The 24,986-nt window shown below is 50.2% G+C and overlaps 1 protein-coding gene across 1 annotated transcript in view; it reads right to left on the reverse strand.

The window, feature by feature from the left end:
* Positions 1-4,764: 4,764 nt before the first annotated feature.
* The window catches only part of PGBD5 (piggyBac transposable element derived 5), a 95,356-nt gene continuing 75,134 nt past the window's right edge, over positions 4,765-24,986 (reverse strand). The window contains exons 4-7 of the mRNA XM_017526503.2: positions 21,400-21,580; positions 17,287-17,484; positions 8,395-8,500; positions 4,765-6,740 (exon numbers count right to left, since the gene is read on the reverse strand). Of these exons, the coding sequence (XP_017381992.1) occupies positions 6,545-6,740; positions 8,395-8,500; positions 17,287-17,484; positions 21,400-21,580 (681 nt within the window). The 3' untranslated portion in view covers positions 4,765-6,544. The remainder of the gene's footprint in view (positions 6,741-8,394; positions 8,501-17,286; positions 17,485-21,399; positions 21,581-24,986) is intronic.

Here is a 24,986-nt window from a genome sequence, read left to right on the forward strand (position 1 = left end):
TTAAAAAAGACAGCAAAGTCTAGAGAAAGAACCAATCAAAAAGCGAAAAATCCTCATCTGCCCAATTATTGTTTCTTTTCCTACCACAACTTTTGCCAAAATTGTGTCTGTTTCTTAGTGGAGGAGGGTGGGACCTGAGAGGTGAGCTGGGGAACAAGGATCCCTCACACGGACCGTCAGGCCGGAGGAGGACCGTCAGGCCGGAGGAGGAGGTGGGCACCATGCTTACTTGGAGAAAAGAGAAGCGAGTGTAAGCCACTATGGAAATGAAAGGAATAAGCTAGAACCTTCGTTTTGGCATGACCTCTTAGATAGCTGGGAACACTCTGTTCCCGCTCATGTTTGGGGTGTGCTCCCCAGATACACACACGCATACCTGGCTCTCAGGCGAGCTGTGAATTGGCAAGTTCTGGTCAGATGCAGTGTGACTGCAGCCTCTCGAGGGGGCTCAGACTCTTGTTTTCAGGGATGTGCTAAGCCAGGTGCATGTGATGCCTGCCAGGCAAGGTGGAAGGTGCGGGGGCTGCTGGCTCAGCAGCAATGCTGACTGCCGCCTCCCCCACACAGGATCTCAGCCCCTGGCTAGAGCCTTCCTTTGGTGGAGAATCAGCCTGCTCTGTGCCCCCACATGCTTCAGTCATGGCACCCTTAAGGGCACACTGGGGCAGCGTGTGCCCACCTCTTAGCACAACGCCTGGCCGTAGCAGTTCAGGAGCAGCAGTGGCTGAAAACCAGTCAGCCCTGGTGCAGGTCAACCTGGCTGCACTCTCTTGAGTCCCCACAGGTCTCGGAGCACCACTTTCCCATCACAAAAGGGGGACCGATGGTTCTGAGTTCCCAGGGCAATTCCGAAGACTCAGCAAAGTCGCCACACAGGGAGCCCTGACCTGCTGGAACAGAAACCCTTCGTGCACTTTAACCATCACTCTTTAGTCCAGCGAGGCTTTGGTGAAGACGGCAGAAGGATGAATGAAAGACTATGGAGATGCTCCAAGAGCTGGTGGCGCTTGGGGAGGCGAGGGTGGAGGCCGCTTTCTCTGAGGGGCTCAACCTCCCTTCTCTCCTCACTCCTCACTGAGATTCCTTGGCCACAAAATGCCCCTCCCACCCGAGGGAGCCAGAGGCTTCGCCCGCGAACTAAGCTGTACACACTCCCCCATCGCCTTCCGAGGTCTCTTCCACAAGCCAAGGTTCCCCCGCCCTTTCTGTTCTCATCTCCAAATACATGCACAAAAGCACATACGTTGCTCCCAGGCGACTAAGGAAATAAAGAATGGTATCTGCTCATAGAATAGCTAGTGAAGACGGCGCACACAACCAAGCCTCCCGCGGGAGTCTCCTGGTTAAGAAGAGGGTGTACACCGAACATGGGTATACACCAAAGGGCAAAGCTGCCTCATTCCCATGGAACGCAGAGAAGAAACACAATTCACGTACAGCCACCACCAGCACCAGCACCGCCACCTTGCACTCAAGAGAGGCTGCCCGGCCACCACCAGGCAGAGGTCAGAGCCAGGAGAATGTGCCTGGGCTGCTGGAGAACTGGAGGGCAGACTGGGCACCCCTGGGAGGGAGGGACACACAGATGGCTCAGAAGCAGCGAGCTGCACGGCGAGAGGGCAACTGACGCGTGCTCACTCGCTAGGGCTACTTTATGGCAACAGCTCTATGTGCCACTTGGTACCTGATACTCTTATTTCTTATTGGGAGAAAATGACATACCTGCAAAGAAGGCTGAGAAACACTCTCGAAGATGAGACACACAGAAGCCACAGGAAAAAATGGATTAAGTAATGGAGTGAGAAGCTTGGTCACATTCCAGATAAGGATGGAAGGTATCTGGACAGACAGCCAAGCCCGCATTGATGGACACAGAGCCATAACAGGAGAGATTTCCTTACTGACAGAACTGTTTTCCAAAGCGGGCTGTAGAGGCCACCGGTGGGGTGGGCACTGGGGGCACTTTCCCTGGCCACTGCCTTGTGAACTGCTGGAGGCTTCTTTCCGAGAGTTCTCCTACTACACAAGGCTCAGGCTCTCCACATCCAAGGCTTGGCAAGCCCTTGCTTAAGGAAGAGGGACCCGAACCACAAAGCTGGCATGTGGGTGAAGACAGGAGGAATCGGGGCATTTTGGAGTACAGTGCCTCTGGCCTAGATCCCAGGGCATTCTGATGAGCCCCCAGAGCTGAATCCACTCCCCACCCCATCCCACTCTCCCCATGCTGTGAGCCGGGCGGTCTTCTGGCTCAGGGTCTGGCGTGGCCAAGGGCTCGCCCTGTCCAATGCCCCCAAGACGGTGGCTCCCCCAGGTGGACTTCAGCTTCAGTAGTCGTTAAGCTCCAAAACCCCCACCTCCATCTCAGACAAGGAAAGGACCCGGTGGAGGGTGATGTCCTGGAGCCCATAATGATTGTTCGCAATATTTGGATCGGCAGACAGGACTGGATATGGAAAGGAGAATACCCTAGAAAGGCATCACGTAAGTCAGGGATAAAATCCCCCATCCCCATGACGAATCGGGACAGCCAGTGCCCACAGCAGTTAGGACGCAGCCTCCTGCATCAGGCAAACCCGGGCCTGCTTACCTGGGTGAGCCATTGCACCTTTCCACCTGGGGTGGTGACGGTCCATGCTTAATCCACAGGGATCCCTGTGAGGAGCAAGGTTCTGGGGCAGAGGGGCCACCCCAAGCCACCTGGAAGGATGCCTGCCTGTTAGCCACCGCTGTCACACCCTTCAAACACAGCACCCAAGATCAGCGCAGTCAGCCGGGTGGGTGCAGGAGACAGATCAGGGAGGTGAGTACCACACCCAAGGTCACCTTTCTCCTCTATCACTGTGTCACTGACTTGTTCTCGCCCCCATCCCAGGTCAGTGGGGAAATGTTTTTTGCCGCGAATGCAGACTGGAGGAGAATATGTGGGGCTTGCGGAGTTGCAAGCCCCCAAGGCCCTCCTGGGTCTGCCCAGCTTCCTCCCAGCCAGATGCTTGGCGACACCCCTCACTGTCGGAGGCTGAGCCTGGGTCCCTGGGGAGGATCGTGACACAGACACCACATGGGAAGGATTCAGAACTTTCCAGGCTCTGTCCTGGGGGCCTGCGATCTTGCCTCTTGCCTGCTGCAGAATTAACTCAATTTTGGTGGCCAGGCTTCGTCTGATGCAGTCAGTAAACTGAATGCCTTTGCTCAGGATGACCCAGACACCAAGGCTTTTCCATATGGCTCGCCTGAGTTTTGAAAGATGACCCTAGTATAATGTCCCATGGACCATAGGCAGGTGTTGCTCAAAATCGAGGCTCTTTAAGGGAGCAAAGTGTGGGGAAAGGCAATGGAAGTCGAATATGGAACCTGATCAAGAAGGCACCAAACAGAAAGCAACATTCACTCACTGCAGTTAAATTTGCCCAAGAACGACCTCACCTGACTCTAAACCCAGCTGCAGTAATGGGAACATCTCATAAACCCTGTGAAGCTTAGCGCAGGTTCCATATCCTGTGAGTTGCAGGGAAATGCAGATTCTCTTTGGAGAAGCTTGGAAGTTTTTTTGTGGATGTTTTGTCTTGCATAAGGCTGGGAAGCTCACTGCTCCATCTTTCTCTCCCAGACCCTGTAGCAAAGACATTCCACAGGGGAGTGGCCTGGCATCGTGGCTGGATCTGAGTGGAAAGGGGTCTCACTCGCCAGGATGTACAGTGGTGCTTGCCAGCCTCATATGCTCGGCCAGGGCCATGCTGGCTCCCTCTGTCATAAGACTGCTTACCATGCTCTTTCCTGATCCCCAGGGATGGCCAGCTACTGAATAAGCCAAGCAAGGGTCAACCTGAGGGCTGTTGAACCCAGGGAGACACTGGAACCAGATGCATTTCAACTAGAGTCACTCCAAAAAACCACTTTGAACCACATCTCTCAGGCAAGGTCCAGGTCCCTGGACATTCTCTCAATCAGTCCTACATGCCATTGTGTCCTTCTGGTTGGAGAAGAGAAACTCAATCAACTCCATTCCTCCAGAGACCAGGAGAGGCCCAGCGGCCTTTTCCCATCATGTATCAGACAGCGGATGGCTGCCATTTTAGAAACAGAGCGCTAAAGTGGTGCAATTATTCTGTAATTACTCGGGAATGCAACGCCACCCACTGCCTGTCAGGGCAGCATCTCTTCCTGCTCATTTGGAACGACACATGACACAAACCCGAAGAAAAGAGGAAAAAGCACCAGGCTGGAAGGCAGGCCTGCTAGTGTCCTCAATGAAACAGGCACCTCAAATACAAATGCACTCATACAACTGCAGCATCAACACATACTTCTGTTAGCCAAAGCGCAACAAAATTTCTTCCATGAACGGCTCAGTGGTTTGAGACACCAAGAATAGTTAATATCATATACACCAGATTATATAACAAAAAAGTCAAGTCTGAAAAAGAGTAGCCAGTATTTTTGTTCCTTGACCTTGTTTTTTTTCTTGATATAGGATCTGGCTCTGTCACTCAGGCTGGAGTGCAACCTCCACCTCCCAGGCTCAAGAGAGCCTCCCATTTCAGCCTCCGGAGTAGCTGAGACTACAGGCATGCGCCCCTAAGTCTGGCTAATTCTTGGATTTTTTTGTAGAAATGAGGTTTCGCCACGTTGCCAATGCTGTCTCAAACTCCCAGACTCAAGCGATCCGCCTGCCTCAGCCTCCAGAAGTGCTGAGATTACAGGCGTGAACCACCGCGCCCTGCCTGTTCTGTAGGCCTTTAAACGGATTCACGTATTAACAGAGAATCAACATCTAAATAGACCTTTATTTTTATTTTACTTGTTTGGACAGAAAAGAAACTTCATCGGCTTTCATTAGCGTCTCCTTAAGTGGTGGAAACACATTAAACTCAGAAATAGTGGACCTTGTAGAAAAGCATCACAAATTAAAAATATATTTCTCCATGTGGTAAAAGTGCTTTCACTCCAATTAAAGGGCACGGCAAGGGTGTTTGGAAACACGGTCTCGAATTTGGCCTGCGATCCGTGGCATCGAATTCCAACCACAAGGCAGGGGAGTCACCGTGACGTAGAGCGCAGGAACGACATGGGGCCCGGAGCATGCGGACAGCAACACTCGCAATAACTGAGTGAGGACAAGGACAGAGTCCCAAAGCCTGAGTAGAATAGATTCTGCGTTTGTAAAAAATGAGGTGGTTACATAAACTAGGTTGAAGGGGGACCGGGTCATCCCAGAAATTCCGTTTCTGGTCTGTGGGGACGGTCAGAACCGCTGACCACTCTGGCGTCGAGGCCTCCCTGGAGACGCATAAACCTGGGTTTCGAAAGAGCCCACATCAGCCGGGGGGACCTGTGAGCCTCACTGCCAGTGCTGGGCACGCAGCCTTTCCAGTCCTGCAGCAAGCAGCCACCTCCGGCCCTCATGGTGTCAAATCACACCCGACCAGGGTTGCCACCACAGTCCCGTGTTGGGGTTTTTCCAAGGCCAGCCCTACTGTTCTGAGGGGCCACTCTGAGAAGGCAAATGCTGCCAGGGTCACTCACTACACACGGAGGAAAGACAATGAGCAAATGGCCATCGTAGAGAGCTCGGTGTGTGTTTCAGCAGTGCTACATATTTTTCAAGACAAGTAATTCTGCCAGTGATGACATCTGCGATAAAGCTTAGGGCCCACGGGCTCCCTGTGGGCCTCGTGGGGAGCAACCACGTCTGTTCTGGAAGCCAGTGGCCCTTCCTGGTCCTGCCACAGGCCAGAACAGAACTGTGATCATGCAAGGAGCCGTGACTGGGGCCAGGGTCAGCGTGGGGGGTGGAAAGGAGGGAACATCTGCCTTTTACATTAGATCTGAAGCAACAGTAAGAAAATAACCTGAAGATATTTTTAAAAATAAAAAATAGCATCACCTTTCACTGCAATTTTTTGGCGTTTCCCTTTTGCCCCTGCCCACCAGCTAAGCAGAGGAAATGAGCAGGAATGCCTCATCTTTCAGAATGGGCACCCACTCCCCATTTCACTCCTGCACACCCAGGATGTATGTCTTCTAAGAGACCTGTTCAAAGGTGCTCGCAGGAGGAAAATGCTGGAAAACCCTCCGGCCTTCCCCCACACCCGAACCATTGTAACCATGCAGGGTGTCTTTGCTTCCTTCAAGCCATGAGCTTGAACCATGTCCCAGGTTGCTGTAGATCTTCAGGAAGCAGGCATATCTCTTAGAGCATGCTCCAGCTCATTCTATCACGGGGGCCTTCCTTCACAATCGCAAGTCCACGTGACCTCGAGAGCTCCACGGATGTCAAGAGAGAATCTGCCCTTGAGAACACGGGTGTAGTTGCTCACCACACCGGGGGCACTCTTTCCCGAGGGAGGACATGCTTTTCTTGGAATGCAAACGAGGACAGCAACCGTCCTCTGACCCAGTCCATCGTGTCCCTCCAGAGGCCCTGCACATCCCTCCCAGGCAGCAAGCCACACAGCAGGGCGTCTCCAGGTCTCTGATGGGCAGGTCTGAACAGCAGGCTCTCCTTCTCTCACCCCTCCCCTGACCAAGTCCTGCGCTCCCAGCATCAGTGGGTCGGAGAGGCGTCCTCCAAGCCCAGCAGCTCTCTGACGAGTCTCTCCCCAAACTGCGCCCGACTGTACCTCTTCACGTGGTAGGCATCTGACATTTTGTACAGGATGTAGGCATTGTTGATGGCGATGCTGATGGCGAACCAGAACACCTGCTGCCAGGTCTTGTTTGGTTTATGAGAGATGAAATACCTAAGGACACAGGAAGTAAGAATGGGTGACACGATGGTTCATGGCACCCAGCAAGTGCATCCCAAAGGACCCCTGGCCCATGAGATGCTGCAGGCTCACCTCTGACAGAGGCAGGAGGGCTGCGGGGGCAGGAGCCAGGCTTGGGATGTTAGGTGAGCTCTAGCTGGGGGCTTTGTCACAGTGAACTTCATTTAAGACCAAGGAAGTGAAAACATCAGGACTGCTGGAGAAGACCCTGAATGCTAGGTGCCAGGTGTGCTGGGGTGGCGTGCAGCCCTGGAGTGACAGACGCCTCCAGCCCCTCCAGCTTCCCTGCTTGCTGAATGCCCCTCGAAGGCTGTGTTGTATGTGTGCTGTGCAGCGGACACTCCCCCAAGGCCAAGCTCTTCCTCAGCTCTAGGCCCCTGCAAGGGATCCCCCTGTTCCCGAGTGTATCTTTGCCATCCCTGCCATCCCTGCAGATGAAGATACAGAGGTCGCCCCTCTGGGAAGCCCACCCAGACCCTGAGGACACTGGCCTTCTTGGGAGCACCAGCCTCAGGGCTTACTGCACTGTCTTCGTTTCTGAGTTTGCCTCTGCACCCTGACTATAAAGCATGGGGGGATCCGTATCCTCAATATCTCAATATGACTGAAGTGCCCAGTACACAGCAGTCACCACAGACATCTACTCCGCAAATGCCAACTGCTTTAGAACAGCCTCACAGAACGCCCCAAGGTGCTGGTGCTCAGTGAACTAAATGCCAGTGTCTTTGTAACAACCTCATAGAATTTGGCAAGGTGCCGGGCACACAGTAGGTGTTCAATAAAGACTTGTTCGATGAATCTCTAAGGAGTGGGGCTACCTTTCACACAGGCTGAGTTTTCCAGAGAACCAGGTCCTTGTTTTTCCCTCTTCATCATGAAAGGCCAGGAAATGTAGGTTACCCTCAAAGAGGGTTCAGTCTATATCCAATTTTGAGTTAGTCCAATCCTGTTCTAAGTGGTAAGGCTCAATTCCAGTGATTTAATAGTCTCAGGTTCACCAGCAGTCATTTTTGAGTTCCCATCACAGTGGTTATTACGGCACGAGACTAGGGTGGCATCGTGGGGTCTGGATGTCCACACCTCGTGGATCTTGTCTATGCTGTGTGTAAACTATGCATACTGTGTGTATATTTAACATGAGACCACACCTGGTGATCTAAACGGGCATCCATATTTGAGAAAATTAAATCACCAGTGCTAGAACACATGTGACTCAGGGTAAAAGTGCCCAAGCTGATGCCCAGTGTCTTACGAGGGTGGGGGAGGAAGACAGCAATCCAGGACAGGGTAACAGGACAAGCAATGCCAAGGGCTGGGGTCTGAGCTCGCTGCTGAGGGACAGCTAGGTTCAGGTAAGCAAAAGGAAGGACGCCTCGGGGCACAGGGAATGTGAACCCTGCACTGGGAGAGTGGGGGGCACAGAGTACCTGGGTAGAGGACTTCCAGGTGCGGCCAGGTGTGCACGGGTGAGGCCCAGAAGTCCAGGCTGAGGGCAGGATCTTACCTCCCAGGGTCTTTGTCCTGCAGTTCTTACACCGGGGAAACTAGTGATCATCTGCCAATATACCTATTCCGTGATGGCTCAACTACCCGATCCCTTCTGTGGTGGAGGCACCTGTCCACTTACTTGCTGTATTTGTCATCGTATCTGCAGATGTAGCTCAGGTGAGCAGCAAACGCCTCCACGGCCAAGGGGCATGGGATCTCCCCACTCTTCCTCTTGATGATGACTCCTGAAGGCGAGAGACAAGATAAGCCCCTTCCTGCACACCTCCTCCAAACGCCAGTTTATAAATGTGTCTATCTTCATTCAGCTTAGTTGCCCCAACTTAATAATGAGCAGAGGAGGAGGAAAAGGAGGAGGGGAGGGAGAGTGAAGAACAATCATCACCAACCACCAGATGCTTCAGAGGAGTTGAGGAAAACATCAGAGTCAGGTGACTGCGATGGTAAGTCCCAGCCCAGACACAGTGCCCCAGGTCACAGGGGCTTCACAGGGGTGCAGGACCCTGGTGGGTCTGAAGGGACCCTAAGCAGCATGGGGCAGGGTGCTGCACCCAACTGGGCTTTGAAAAAGTGAAAACAGGGACGGGATTCACTCTTCCCTCCGCCCCCTTCTGCCAGGCTGGGTGAGGGATGCTGGGAAGAGGTGGTGGCTGAGGTCAGGAAGCACCCTGGAGCCCTTTCCACCTACCTTCATCAAAGCAAAGCATGCTGGCAACTCCAGTCACCTCACATAGGGTGACTGTGCAGTCACCCTGCATAGAGCACTAGACCTCACTCCTCCTATCTAAGCTGTGATCTTGCATCCTTTAACAAATCTCCCGGTACGTGTTTGAGATGATGGATATGCTAATTCCCGTGATCTGATCACCATACATTATATGTATCAAAATATCACTATGTGCCCCATGAAAATGGGCAATTACTGTTTGTCAATTTAAAAAAGCAAAAGGAGGCCTCAGAGTGGACAGGCGCCTGCCAGGCCCTCCAGCTTCCCTGCTTGCTGAACGCCTCTCTCAAGGTGGCTGGGCGCAGTAGCTCACGCCTGCAATCCTAGCACTTTGGGAGGCCGAGGGCGGATCACCTGAGGTCAGGAGTTCGAGACCAGCCTGGCCAATGTGGCAAAACCTTGTCTCTACTAAAAACACAAAAATTAGCTGGGCATGGAGGCAGGCGTGTGTAATTCCAGCTACTCAGAAGACTGAAGCAGAAGAATCGCTTGAACCTGGGAGGCAGAGGTTGCAGTTTGCTGAGATCACTGCCATTGCACTCCAGCCTGGGAACAGGAGCAAAACTCAAGAATAAAAATAAATAAATAAAATGTTTAAAAAATAAACCAAAAAAATAAAAATAAAATCTCAAAATAAATAAAAAAAATAAAAAACAAGCAAAAGCGTGGAATTATTATCATTTTTGGGGGGGTATGAGGTCTTGCTCTGTCACTCAGGCTGAAGTGTGGTATCATGCTCACAGCTCACTGCAGCCTCAAATTCCTGGGCTCAAGCGATACTCCCACCTCAGCCACCCGAGTAGCTGGGACCACAGGTGCATGCCACCACGCCCGGCTAATTAAAACCATTTTTTAAATTGAGACTCACCATGTTGCCTAGGTCTCCCCATGTTGCCTAGGCTGCTCTCAAACTCCTGGCCTCAATTGGTCCTCTCCCTGGGCCTCCCAAAACTCTGGGATTATAAATGTGAGCCTCCACGCTCAGCCAAAAGGAATCAGCGGCTCAGAAGAAAGAGGAAGTTGCCCTTTTCAACCCTCCCATCCCCCAGGCTCCATCCTTTTGTGCCTCCTAGAATTTCGGGGGCCCTAGGCCCTCAAACGCCTTTTCCTCTACTAAGTACAACTGGGAATGTATCCAGGGGCACCGCGAAGGTCATGGCAAGATTAACAAATCTCACTGGCAGGGCCTGAGAAGCAGAGACAATGAGCCCTCCCGGCCCCACTGCCCAGCCCATGCTGGCCCTTCTTGCTTCCTCCCAGGCCTGCCTCATGTTCTACCCACCACAGACAACATGGAAGGGGGGGGGATGCATTTTTCCAAGTAGCTGAAGCCATTCAAGCATGGCTGGAGTTCACTTATGTTTCCTCGAACTGACCTTCCCTCACTGCAGCAAGGGATTTGGACACAGTGCCATTTTTCTGTATTTTTTTTAAGGGATTAACTCACAGGATTGCGAAATTTCAGCAATACTGAAATGGACAAGGTCAAAGTGAAATGGGCATGTCCTTTGCAGGCCCAAGGGAGCTTCGTCTGAGGCCAGCCACCTCCCACCCCCCCCAACAACTCTGGGTGAGGGACTGTGGCTGACACCAGGGTCGCCCAGATCTGCTTATACAGACTGAGCCAGGCTCTTTCCTTCTTTCCTCAGAAATAGTAGCACTTCACATGTAAGAAACACTGGACAGCTTGGGGGAAATTTAGCTGCCAAGGCCTGCCCTAGAGATGCAGGACCGGGGAGGGGCCCAGGCAACGCATTCCCTAAAGCTCTCCAAGGGCCAGAAAACCACGGTGTCCCCCTGCCCTCCCCCCACATACATACTGAGGGCTTCCTCCTGGCCAGAAGACTGTGGGTGCCTTCATTTGCTTATGGAGCCCTCCTCTTGAGAGAAGTTCAGCCGTCGGGGGCCTGCAGGGCACAGGCGTTCTCCAGGGTGCAGCTCACCAGGCCCGAGGAAGGGCGCGTGGGCCTGCAGTGCCCCAAGGACAGCAGCCTCTCTCCAACGTCCCTCCTGAGGGTTCCTGTCCCTGCTCCCTTATCTCAGCCGCCCCTGCCTCCAAGACCGAGTAGGATGAACCCTGTTTCACACTTGGGGTCCCAGCACGTGGCCCATGGAGGATTCCTATCTCCAGCTATGTTCTGATTTGCCTGACCTCCAATGACAATCTTCCCTGGGTCTCAGGAGGCTCTGGCCCCCTTAGGGTTCCACATGAATGTAAGCAGGTGAGACCATCCCTATAAAGAAACAGAAATCCCATCAGTCCCTTTCCTGGAACTTCAGGATGCCCGCTCTGAGTCATTAGTGTCTCCGGTGAGTCAGTGCTGCTCTGCGAAGATCTCGGGGTTTCCCACAGCCCATCCCCGTAGCTACTGACCATTTCCAGTGTTTCACCTCCTGGTTTCAGCCCAACAAGGGCAGAGGCTCCTGGACCGCCACTGTCCCAATCTACCTTGCCATGGGAGACCTTCTTTAACTCTTCATTTCTTTCCCATCCTTTTTCATAATTGTAAATTTGACAGCTTGAAACGGAGCTGTTTCCACACCAGACCTGCATCCTCCTCTCTGTGAACATTTCCCCAGTTTATAAACCAGATCACTCTCCTCTCCCCATGATATTCTGGATTCTGAGACAGTACCCTAGCTGAAAAAGGTAAGGCAGCCATCCTGTGACGTCTTCTGATTGCTAACGTTGGCAATATTAGCAAGAGGAAATCTGTAGTTACTGTCTTGGCTGCGTTAATCACTGAGAATGCTGTGCACATCACACCCAGGCTCGTGGTGGACGCTGTATTGAGAGCTCTGTGGGAATCTGCACACGTCTGTCTTCTCCACGTCTGTCTCTGTGATGCCTACGATCGACATGGGCCTGTCGTCCCATTCTAACAGCTGTTCTAACACCTTCCTTGGCTGTTAGTGGCTTCACTGACACTCCTGCTACCCTTCTGCAAATTTAAGTGAATGAATCAAGACCTGATTCATTTTCAGATGCAGATATTCTCCATTCTTATTAGTCTTAGTGAATCTGAATCCAAAATGGACAGACTACAGGATGAAGATGATAGACCCAAGGGGGATTTCTAAGAAAAGCAAAAGGGTTTGGCTCACAATGGGAATATCGTTTGACATATGACAGCATTAATATAATTTTTTTTCTTGAGACAAAGTCTCGCTCTGTTGCTCAGACTGAAGTACAGTGTCATGATCTCGGCTCACTACAGCCTCTACCTCCTGGGCTCAAGCAATCCTCCTGCCCCAGCGGCCCTCAGCCCCCCAGCAGCTGGGACTACTGTAGCTACGTCATACTCAGCTAATTTTTTTGGGGGGAGGGCATTTTTTGTAAAGATGGGGTTCTGCCACATTGCTCAGACTGGACCTAAACTCCTGGAATCAAGTGATCCTCCCACACTGGCCTCCCAGAGTGCTGGGATTACAGGTGTGAGCCGCTGCACCAGCCTGTGTTTACATTTCTGAAAATCCTGCACATATGCTCACACTCTGTGACAAAAAGTTTCATGTTTCCTTAGAATCTGGAGTAAAAAGTAATAAATCAATTCCTAAAATGTTCATACTTAGTTACATATTTCCTAAAATTGGAAATGCTGCTCAACTTCAACTAGAGTATATATGGTCATAAAAGAACAGAATGTAACAGAGCTGAGAAGCAGTCTTCAGAATTTACAATGTTTCAGTTTATCATCTGAGATTTACACACACACACACACACACACACACACGCTTGCTCTCTCTCTCTCTCTCTCTCTCTCTCTCTCTTTTGAAACAGAGTCTCGCTCTGTTGCCCAGGCTGGAGTGCAATGGCACAATCTCGGCTCACTGCAACCTCCGCCTCCCGGGTTCAAGTGATGCTCCTGCCTCATGCTCCCGAGTAGCTGGGATTATAGGTGTCAGCCATCGTGCCTGGCCCTGAGTGAGATTTAAAATAAATAGGGAAAAGATGAATTATTCAATAAATGGTTTAGGCACGGATGTGTAGCTGCTGGGTCAACCCACCCTGACCACTTAACAACAACAACAAAAGAAGAGAGGCCCACTTGATGCCACGCAGCAAAATAAATTTGAAGTGGATTACGGTAAAGAGCACGAAATTGCACCATAAAACAGGCAGGTGAACTAAACTTATCTGGCCTTGGGACAGAAGAGAGACCTAAAACCTGAGAGCAGAGGAGATATCAGAGAAGCTATCAATATATCCACCTATGGAGAAATGAAAACTTTTTTACATTACAAAATATGAATCATAAATAAAGACAAAAGGAAATGAAATATAGAAAACAACGTGCTGTAGGCAGAAAACTTCAAGTTAATGAGAACAAGACAAGCATCTCAAAAGAAAAACTGTGAGGAACATAAACCACTCGAAACTGGCCCATCAACACATGGAAAGACGTGCAACCTCTCCCACAGTCAGCGATTGATATTTAAAATCTGGGTGCAACTTCACCTGTCAGAATGACAAATAAAAAATAAAAGTAAATAGTGTTGGTAAAGCTGGAGGCACACCGGTCCCCTGTGCCCACTGCAGCGGTGCAGAAGTACAGCCTGTGGCGACACATCACCAGAAACCTTTCCACTGGTCCCACCCTTCCAGCCTGCACTTCCGCGTTTGGATTTATCCTGAGGAAATGATCAAAGATGTGCCCAGTGTTTATGTATGAAGACAACACCGTATCATCATTAACACTGAAAATGTGGATCACTGGCCAGGCGTGGTGGCTCAAGCTTGTAATCCCAGCACCTTGGGAGGCCGAGGCAGGAGGATCACAAGGTCAGGAGTTCGAGACCAGCCTGTCCAATATGGTGAAACCCCGTTTCTACCAAAAAATACAAAAATTAGCCAGGCATGGCGTGCATGCCTGTAGTCCCAGCTACTCAGGAGGCTGAGGCAGGAGAATCCCTTGAACCTGGAAGGCGGAGGTTGCAGTGAGCCAAGATCGTGCCCCTGCACTCCAGCCTGGGTGACAGAGTGAGACTCCATCTTGGAAAAAAAAAATGGATCATTAATAGGAGAACTGGCTGAAGAAATTATGGCACATCCAAAGGGAAGGAATGCTGGGCACAGAAAACGATCTCTCTTCATGAGAAAAAGAACTCTAAGATGTGAACCACAAAACAGATTTCCTGGGGAGAAGCGGCTAGGGACCTGACCTTCCCCTGGGCAGGTTCCTGCTCATTCCAGCTGCACCCAGGTCTGTGCCCACCTCAAGCACCCACCTGAAGCGCTCACTGAGCAAGTGTGAACTTCCCTGGGAGTGCTTTCTAGAGGTACTGGGGGAGGGGACCAGGGTCCTGGAGGTGGGGAGGGAGGCTGCAGTGATGCTTGATCATACTCCTTGGGATTTCTTTTTTTCTTTTTTTTTTTTTTTTTTAGGTGGAGTTTTGCTCTTGTTGCCCAGGCAGGAGCGCAATAGTGTGATCTGGGCTCACCACAACCTCCACCTCCCGGGTTCAAGCGATTCTCCTGCCTCAACCTCCTGAGTACCTGGGATTACAGGTATGCACCACCACATCCACCTAACTTTGTATTTTTAGTAGAGATGGGATTTCACTATGTTGGTCAGGCTGGTCTCAAACTCCCGACCTCAGATGATCTGCCTGCCTCAGCCTCTCAAAGTGCTGGGATTACAGGCGTAAACCAGCATGCCCAGCCACTCCTTGGGATTTTTAAGAGACACTAGGATTCTGAACTTTATTATGTAAAATAGAGTACTTTGGATTCAGAAATTGTAACATTAAACACGAACGCTAAATTTCAACAGATTTAAAAATCAATTCGTTCATCAATACCTCCTTACATGTTCCTTTGGTGTCTGCTTTAGGAGCACCAACCCTTAAAATTAGGCTGTTAACATTTGTCATCTTAAATCCTGGGGAGGATTTAAGATGCATTCTTTTCTCTTTATTATCTCCTTTCACTAAGCTCAGATGAACGTGATGTCCTGCCTTGAGACACCTTTTCAGAGGCCATGACTTAAAGTAAGTCGGTGGGGCTGGGCACTGTGGCTCATGCCTATAAACCCAGCACTTTGGGAGGCTGAAGCTAGAGGATCACTTGAGGCCAGGAGTTTGAGACCAGCCTGGGCAACATAGTGAGAGTCTGTCTCTACAACAAAAATTAGCCGGGTACAGTGGTATGCACCTGTAGTCCCAGCTACTTGGGAAGCTGAGGTGGGAGGTTTGCTTGTGCTCAGGAATTCGAGGCTGCAATGAGCTATGATGGTACCACTGCACTCCAGCCTGGATGACAGGGCAATACGCTGTCCCCAAAATAAATAAATAAACAAAATAATTTGGTGGAAGCAGTTTCTGCCCATGACTGTCTAACATGTTCCCTGGAAATTCCCTCATCCTGCACCAAGACCCTAACCACTGGGGTCTGGAAGTCCAACTCAAACTCTAGCCTTCAGCTTGCAAGGCCAATTCCAAGCCTTCCTGTATCTTCTTCATCTCCATTCTTCTTCTTCTACTTTCTCTTCCTCTTTCTTCTTCTTCCTCCTCCTCCTTTTTTTTTAATAGATGAGGGTCTTGCTATGTTGCCCAGGCTGACCTTGAACTCCTGAGCTCAAGCAATGTCCTGCCACAGCCCCTTAAGTAGCTGGGACTACAGCTGGGTGCCACCATGCCTGGTGCAAGCCTTTCTTCAACTGATCCTGGACACGGCACTCAAGAGCACAGCTCCCTGCAGCCCTCCACACCCAAATCGAGTATTGACGCCATCTGCTGGGGACCCTCGACGGCAATCTCCACTGAGGTATGATCCAACTTAAGCTGGCAGGAGGGGAAAGATGGGAAAGAACTAACAACATACATTAAACATGGACGGACAAACCATACCACAGAAATACATACAACACACACACAACACATGCACACCACACACACCACACTCGTAACACAGACATGCAGGTCCATACACACTGCATCACACCAACATACAGACAGACCACACGCACACACCATGCAAACTTACACATCACACACGCCATATCACACATACATGTAACATACTCGACACCACACACACAGCATAAACATATACACATACCACACCCACCATACCACACATACCATACCACATACACACTCCACAGCACAGCACACCACCAGCATATACACACACACCACACCCACCATACAAATACATATCACATATACACTCCACACCATACACACATATACACACACACCACACATACCATATCACACAAACATACACATCACATACTCCACACTGCACACAACACACCAAAATATATGTACATATCACACACACATCACGAATATGTATCACATACACACTCCACACCACACATATACACACACCACACATATCACACAAACATACATATCACATGCCCCACACCGCACACAACACACCACACTACACCAACATATACCCACACACACCACACCACACATATGTATCACTACACACTACACACCACACATATACAGCACACACAACATGCCAGGCAAGTTTACACACCACACACACATACATGTGAGAGTACAAATACGCACACTAACACCTGGGCTCCTTGGCAGCGTTCCCTGACAAGTGAAGGGGAAAGAGGCCTTTTTCCATTCACTGTCATTTGTCTTGAGGAAAGCCTCCATGTGAAGGCAGGGGACGCTGCCCCCACACGCTGCACTGCCGGGAATGCTTTTGTGAAAGGCCCCTTTGTCTTGTCAATGTTCTTTTCAATGGCTTAGTGATGATTTCACTGTATGTTACTGTAAGCATAGACTCCTTGCTAAGTAATTCCCTTTGTTATAAATGGAATTTTAAATCCTGAATAAAATCAATGAATAAATCAGGGAACAGCTGATGAACCAGACGGCGCACCTGATTAACATCTAAGGAAAACACTAAAAGATAAGAACGGTGGATTTCTCCCTCCCATCAGAACAGATTTTTCACAGAATCCCAGACGATAAAGTGAAATGCCATTCAAATGCAGCCCATTATCACACCCCGTGTACAACCTGGGGGCTTCCAGGGGCTGCCTGAGTCACCCGCAAACCCCATCAGCCTGGCACTGCTCAACAGCTTACATCGAACAGGGAGCTCTTTCCTCACTGCTTACCCACGGCTTCCTGCACCTGCCACAGTTAGAAGCATGATGCCAGACGCTAGGGAATAACCGAGGGTAGTCTCAGCCCAGAGCAGCACAGCCCACAGAGGACGCCATGACCACCGCAGCTGCTGGGCTTGCCCAAGCTCATGCAATCACCCACGCCCTGCTTTGCTGATGGTGGGCCCGTGCTCACCTTGCTGCACAGGGGAGTAGGCGTTGGTCAGGAAGCGGAAGTGTCCTTTGTTGTACCAGCAGATCAAGGACATGTTCCCCTTCATCTTTATTTGGTACTGGCCCCGGGCCGGAGGGGTGGCTGGGTTGGTCAGCATGGACAGTGGGAGGCCGGTGCAGTCACTCTTCCGGGCGCTGAGCAAGCCACAGCAGTAAATCCCTGGGGGGAAGAGGGATAAAGAATCACACACTCACCATCATGGGAGATGCCAGTGGCTCCTCCGCCCTGTGCACCCCCAAGGAAGGAACAGGACTGCCAGGTTCTCAGGCTGATGCTTAGAAGTCAGACCCTCTAGAAGAGACTGCTGAAGTTTTCAGGTGTTGTATCCCTCTGTGGTCTCCCCCCGTGACAGTCTCCCTAGGCTCTTCCTTAATAACACACAGTATGCTAAGATGGCATGTAGGGCCACAGCACGAGCAATGGATGGGCAGTAGCAGCAGGAGCTGTCACCTGGACCCTCAGTGTCCAGCACAGCACTGCACACGTGCACCTCTCATCCCACCTATGTCCAGAAATTTCTACACTCTACAGGTGATGGCACGCACATTAGAGAAGAGGAACAGAGGCCTGACAAGGGCAAGGCCCCCAGGCTCACAGCTGGCAGGGCAGACAGGCATGAAGCCCAGGACTGTCCAGTGTCCAAACCTAACCACGGTTACGTCATCCTGATGATCTAGCCAAGACGTGGCTGGCCGTGAGCCTAGTGCTGAGCCAGTCCACACCGCACCCCAGGAAGCTGTCAAATGGAGCCCCCATCTCCTTGGGGAGCTATGTTCAATGTGAAAGAAAGAACCATCCAAGAATGTGGACTAAACCAAGTGTCGTTCCGTGAGTGGGTGGAGAGCCTCCTGAGTGAGAAGTAGCCTGCACTTGGTCTCTCAGGCCTGGAAAATTCTCATGGGGTGGCTGGTGGGCGGTAGAGACCAGTACGAATAAACACCCACTGCAGACTTGCTCACTTCCACCCTGGACCCAAGGCCTTTCAGTTCCTTCCATTTCATCGGCCCACCCCACCCTGCTGGGCCATGAGGCCACAGAGGCCACAAGCACTCAGCTGCTCCCCAGCAGCCTGGAGGGGACACGAAGAGCCTGGGAGCAGTCTCGGCCTTTACTCTCTGCCCTGGGAGGACCAACAGTGCCATCGGTCACCTGAACACATGCCATATCCCATGCATCTGCTTTCCTCATCCCCGCATCCCACTCTGCTCTGGAAGAAAGGCAGTTGAATGAATCTTTCCCTCTTCCAGATTCCTTTCCTTGTGGCCTGTGGGGAGGAAGATGCACCCAGAGCTGCTTTCAGCTCCTCTTGCTGCTGAAAAGAGGAGGGGTCTGCTGCTTGCAGCTTCGTTCTTAGCAACCGATGTGACCACTCAAGCTACTCTCATCTTGAGATTTTGTTTTGTTTTGTTTTGAGACAGAGTTTCACTTTTGTTGCCCAGGCTGGAGTGCAGTGGCACAATCTCAGCTCACTGCAACCTCCACCTCCTGGGGTCAAGTGATTCTCCTGCCTCAGCCTCCCAAGTAGCTGGGATTACAGGCATGTGCCACCATGCCTGGCTAATTTTTTGTATTTTTAGTAGAGACAGGGTTTCTCCATGTTGGTCAGGCTGGTCTTGAACCCTCGACTTCAGGTGATCCACCCACCTCAGCTTCCCAAAGTGCTGGGATTATAGGCATAAATCACTGCGCCCGGCCCCTCATCTTGAGATTTAAAAAGAAAAATCTGTTCTTAAAAACAGGGAGGAGGATGACATGAACAACGGTAAGGATGTCCGAAATCCCCCATCTGGGGCTCAATCTATACTACCAGCCAAAGAGAAGCTGCATGTTCACAAGAGGGAAAGAAGAACATCCAGCAGCACCCACATTTCCAAGAATCTATCCCTTTATAAACACAGAGATTATTCCAGGAATGTCCTTTCCGGCTTTTATTTTACAACCTGGTCTGTGTGGCCCTAGGAGGGACAACCAGGCTCTCTGCTACAATTCTTCTCCTCAAACTTGGCTGCCTGTGAGAATCCCCCAGGGTCAGGGGACACCGGCCCAGACCAATGTGATCTGCGTCCTGGGGAGGTGGAGTGCAGCCACTAGCAACCATCCCTGCGGACACGCTGGAGGACACTGCCCTTAGTCACAGCAGAGGAGGTATGTGATGATGCCCCAGGTGAAGAGCTCAGTCGGTTTAGATGCTTCTAAAAATAGGCAAGGAGATCTTTTTTTATCTCTTACCTAACCTCTTGAAAAAAATCCAAATTCCATATCTAAATATTTTCTTCCAGCTAGAAGTTTCTTTTCCCATTCTTCTTCTAATTCTCTGAGCCAAGAGGCATCCCCTTCTCAGAATCACAGGAGCAGCACACTCAGCTCTTTGGGAACCATATTGATGGCCCAGGATATTCCTCTGGCATCCCCATTCCACCTTGTCTGCACAGCATCCACCCCACTCTACACAGACACACACACACAGACAGAAACACAGACACATATACTTGCACACACTCAGACACACACAAAGAGACTCGCACACACAGACACACACACATACACAGAAACACACACAGATGCACACAGACAAACGCAGATGCCCCCACTGACACACAAGTACACACACAGACACACAGTTACACACAGGTACACAGATACAAACACACAGACATAAACACAGGTGCACCCACAAAGACAGATACACACAAAGACACAGGCAGACACACACAGATGCACACATGGACACACACAGTTGCATACACAGAGACACAAATGCACACAGACACACACAGATGCACACTGACACACACACACCAACACTCAGACACACATAAAGATATACACAGACACACAGATACACACACACGAAGACACAGACATAGACACACATGAAGACACAGACATAGACACACAAAGACACACAAACATATACACAGAAACACACACCCCTCCCCGCTCCTCTCAGTCCAGGTTGATGGTGTGAGGCAGGGAGCAGGCCCTGGAACACACATAACATCACACTCGCGGTACCCGCAGTTGGCCTTGCACAAGCTGGTAGAAGAGAAGGCAGTCCTGGTTCTCACCCTGTGCTCGAAGAGAGAACCCACCATTCTTTCAAAGTAGCTGGGTGCTGTGCTGCAGGGCCAATTTTCTCTCACTTTACTTTCACAGCCCCACTTCACATCGTCTGATCTCTCTACCCTCGATTCTTCCAACAAGTAACTACTGAGCCCTGGGCTTTGCAGAAGAGTAAGATGTAGCCAAGGCCAGCAGAAAGTGAAGTCAGGGGCCACTGCCTCACTGCAGCTACGAGGGCTCCAGGACGTCAGCTGTCTACACCTCATTACTTAAGAGGGTCTAGTTTTAAGGTCAGATGTCTGATTGCTGCTGAGCAAAAGGCCTGCAATTCTAGTCTACTGGCTGCTGCAGGGGAGGCAGCAGTTTTTGTGCTTCTCCTGAGTGGACTGGCTCTAAATCCCCAAAGGCAGGATGAAGTGAAGGCCAATGCAGCTTGCCACAGGGCTTCCTGAACTGGTCCACATCTTCTTTTTCTATAGCCCCTGTTTCATTCAGAGCCAAGGAAGGAATGCCCAGTCTTTGCCACACATGCATGAAGCATCTTAGCACCCAGCGTACCTAAGATTTTTCCGAGGCCCATTGTACTGTTCCCTGTCTTCACACAATTCTTGTCTGTCTCCTGGGAAGGGGCCACATTATAGCTGGTGGCTAAGTTCCAGAGACTTCCTAGAGCCTTACTAGGAGCTGTGCCCAGGTGACACAGACTTTTGATGGCTGCAGATTTCCAATGGAGGACAAACAAAGAAATGCCCTGAAGGCTGGGCAGGGCTTTGCACCAAGTGTCCTCTAGACCTTGAGCCCGTGGCTCACTCACCCTGCAATCTCTAGTGCCCGGCAGGGTCCAGGCACACAGGGTGGCTGATTCATCTGTTCCCTCAAGGAAGGGCCCCATCACCTGGTATTCTGTGGTCTGTGCTGGTCTTCGCACAGCTGTACCCCCACCTGGACCTCTCCTAGCAGTTTACCGGGGGAGGCAGGGCTGTGTCCCCACTGGCTCCCCCCTTGACTAACCTTGCTTCTCAAACTCTTCAAACAGGGTCAGGCTGGTGATACTGGGCCCCGTGAAGATGATGTAGTTCTTGCCTGCTGCGTTCCGGCACAGGCTTCTGGCCACCATGCTGTGGAGCTGGGGCTTATTCTTCAGTGCATCCAGGCCATCTGGGCCCCCGCCTTCCTTCAGGTGGACGTAAATCTTTAACACAAACACACAGAAGTCAGCGTGCTCACAACAGCGTGAGGCTGGGAGCCCGAGAATTCAGCAAGCGTGAGTCTCGGTCATGAGACTGAGAGCTTGTGGAAAAGCCCCCATCATCTTTTCAGCTCACAGGGGTACCAGGTCACCCCCAAGCACACCCCGGCCCTGAGGCTTGTGACAGCCCCAGATGCTTCAGTTTGGAAAGGTCAAGGCGGAGGAGGAAAACAACAAGCACCTACAGGTAATGAACCCAGCAGTGAAGACCAATGCAAACACACTCCCCAGCTCTGAAACACATGAATGATTTAAATTCACTATAAATAAAATTAAAGGCAACCTCACCTGTTAGGAATACATGTATCTGTGCACTTTCCACTTGAATACAGCTTTTTAACTTACAAGGCATGTTCATAATGACTGTTTTATTGGTTCTTTTCAATAACAGCCATCAGGCAGGCAGAATAGGTACAATCCCCCTCATGGTGTAGAGAAGACAGGACTGAGGGCTAAATATTCACCCAAGAGCCTAGAGCCAGCAAAGAGGATGTGTGGGACTCAGGGAGCAATTTTTGAACATGTTTCATGCTGCTTCCGTGACAACATCAAATGGCTAGAGGCAGGAGAGTTAACGGATTCAAGAAGAGCATGTTCAAAAAATCAACTGCTTCCAGTGCAGGTGCAAGAAATGTGACTTAGCAAGAAAATCTTAAACAAAACAGAACACAACACAAAATGTGGTGTTGGATGACTGACAGTAACTCACTGCAAACCGCAACTGCTCAAGAAGTTCACAGGATCTGAGCCTGCAGAGCTTATTTCTACATTAATACACACAGCTGCATGCTGTCTGGGGTTTCTACACAGATATCTACACTCAAATTTTTAAACACTGTGTATTATGGTTTTTTAATTGCTGCATCACAAATGATAAAAAAAAAAAACTCAGTGGCTTCACCAGTGTCCATTTACGAGCTCATAGTTCTAGGCTGGGAGTCTAAGCAGGGCATGGCTGGTTTTTCTGCTCAGCATAAGGCTGCGATCAAACTGCTGACTGGTGGGTTCTCAGCTGGTGTTTGGCATCTGCCTTCACGTGCATTCTCATTGTTTCCTTATGGCTACAGGACTGAAGTCCTGTGTCCCTGCTGACCATCAGTCAGGGACTGCTCTCAGCTCCTGCAGGCAATGTGTAGTCCTTGCCATGTGACCCCTCCCATTGTCAAAGCCAGCAATGGTCGGCCAGGCGAGGTGGTTCACGCCTGTAATCCCAGCACTTTGGGAGGCTGAGGCGGGAGGTTAGGAGTTCAAGATCAGTGTGACCAATGTGGCAAAACCCTGTCTCTATTAAAACCACAAAAAATTAGCTGGATGTGGTGGTGCATGCCTATAATCCCAGCTACTCGGGAGGCTCAGGCAGGAGAATTGCTTGAACCCGGCAGGCAGAGGTTGTAACAAGCTGAGATCATGCCATTGCACTCCAGCCTGGGTGACAAGATCAAAACTCTGTCAAAAAAAAAAAAAAGGGCAGGGTACAGTGGTCACGCCCACACTCCCAGCAGTTTAGGAGGCTGAGGCAGGAGGATCACAAGTTCAGGAGTTCAAGACCAGCCTGGCCAATATTGTGAAACCCCCCTCTTCTAAAAATACAAAAATTAGCCAGGCATGGTGATGCATGCCTGTAGTTCCAGCTACTCGGGAGGCTGAAGGAGAAGAGTTGCCTGAACCCAGGAGGTGGAGGTTGCAGTGAGCTGAGATGGTGCCACTGCACTTCAGCCTGGGCGACAGGACGAGACTCCGCCTCAAAAAAAAAAAAAAAAGCCAGCAATGGGGACTCTTCCTGAGGCTGCATCCCTCTTGTACTTGCACTCTCTCTGTCAGGAAGAACCTGGTTCCTTTTCAGGGCTTACATGGTTAGGTTGGGCCCATGCAGGATAATTTCTCTTTAACAGATTTAGGATCATAATACATTTGCAAAATCCAAATTCCTTCTCATCAACACCCACATTAGTGTTTGACTGAATAACCGTGAGGCGTGTGCACACCAAGGGCAGGAAGCCTGTAAGCATCTTAGAGTTCTAACACATATTGGGGCATACTGCTTCCACACTAGGCACTTCTACGCATCTGAAGAACTGAAACCTGATAGCTGAGAAATGGAGTGCTTCCCCACCTTCCTGAAGCCAACAGAGTGGAGATGACGTCAGTTTTATTCCCTGGGAAACAGACTGACTGAACGTACTTTCATGAAGACCAACAGTGAACAACACCTTCCCTGTCCAAACACTCAGTGTCAGTGAGGATGTGGGGAAAGGAGCACTGTGCGGATTTAGTCTAAATACATACAGTATAAACTTTCCGGAGGGAAATTTGGCCCTAGGAATCAAAGACCTTAAAGTATGGCTGTTATAGAAAACAGTATGGAGGTTCCTCAAAAATGAACAGTCACATGATCCAGTAATCTTACTTCTAGGTACACACCCAAAGGAACTGAAATCAGGCTCTCTGAGAGATATCTGCACTCCCATCTTCACTGCTGCGTTATTCACAATCGCCAAGATTTGTAAACACAAGTGTCCATCAGTGGATAAGTGGATGAAGAAAATGTGGCATATGCACATGATGAAATACTTATTCAGCCTTTAAAAAGGAGGAAACTTGCCATTTGCCACAACATGGACCTGGAGGACATGAAGCTAAGTGAAATAAGCCAAGCACAGAAAGAGAATACTGTATGATCTCACTTACATGTGAACTTAAATCTGAACTAATAGGAGAGAGTGGAATGGTGGTTACCAGGGGCTGGAAGTGGGAGTGGGGAGATGCTGGTCAAAGAATACAAACTCTCAGTTAGATAGAGGAATAAGTTCAAGAGATCCATGGCACCACATGGTGACTACAGCTACTAACTATATGTTCTTGAAAATTGGTCAGTTTCAAGTTGGTCAAGATGGTCAATTTCAAGTGTTGCTCAATTTCCAGATGGTCAATTTCAAAATTGGTCAAGATGGTTAATTTCAAGTGTTCTCACCACAAAAAATGGTAACTGTGTGATCTAATGCATATGTTAATTAGCTCAATTCAGCCACTTCCATGTCTACATATTTCAAAATATGTTGTACACAATAAAGATATACGATTTTTATTTGTCAATTAAAAATAAATTTTGTAAAAACCTTAAAAATATTCATGCTGGTCGGGCGCAGTGGCTCAAGCCTGTAATCCCATCACTTTGGGAGGCCGAGGCGGGTGGATCACGAGGTCAAGAGATCGAGACCATCCTGGTCAACATAGTGAAACCCCGTCTCTACTAAAAATACAAAAAATCAGCTGGGCATGGTGGCACGTGCCTATAATCCCAGCTACTCAGGAGGCTGAGGCAGGAGAATTGCCTGAACCCAGGAGGCGG

Source organism: Cebus imitator, unplaced genomic scaffold (genome assembly GCF_001604975.1).
Source record: "Cebus imitator isolate Cc_AM_T3 unplaced genomic scaffold, Cebus_imitator-1.0 Scaffold42, whole genome shotgun sequence".
In the NCBI taxonomy this organism is placed as follows: Eukaryota; Metazoa; Chordata; class Mammalia; order Primates; family Cebidae; genus Cebus; species Cebus imitator.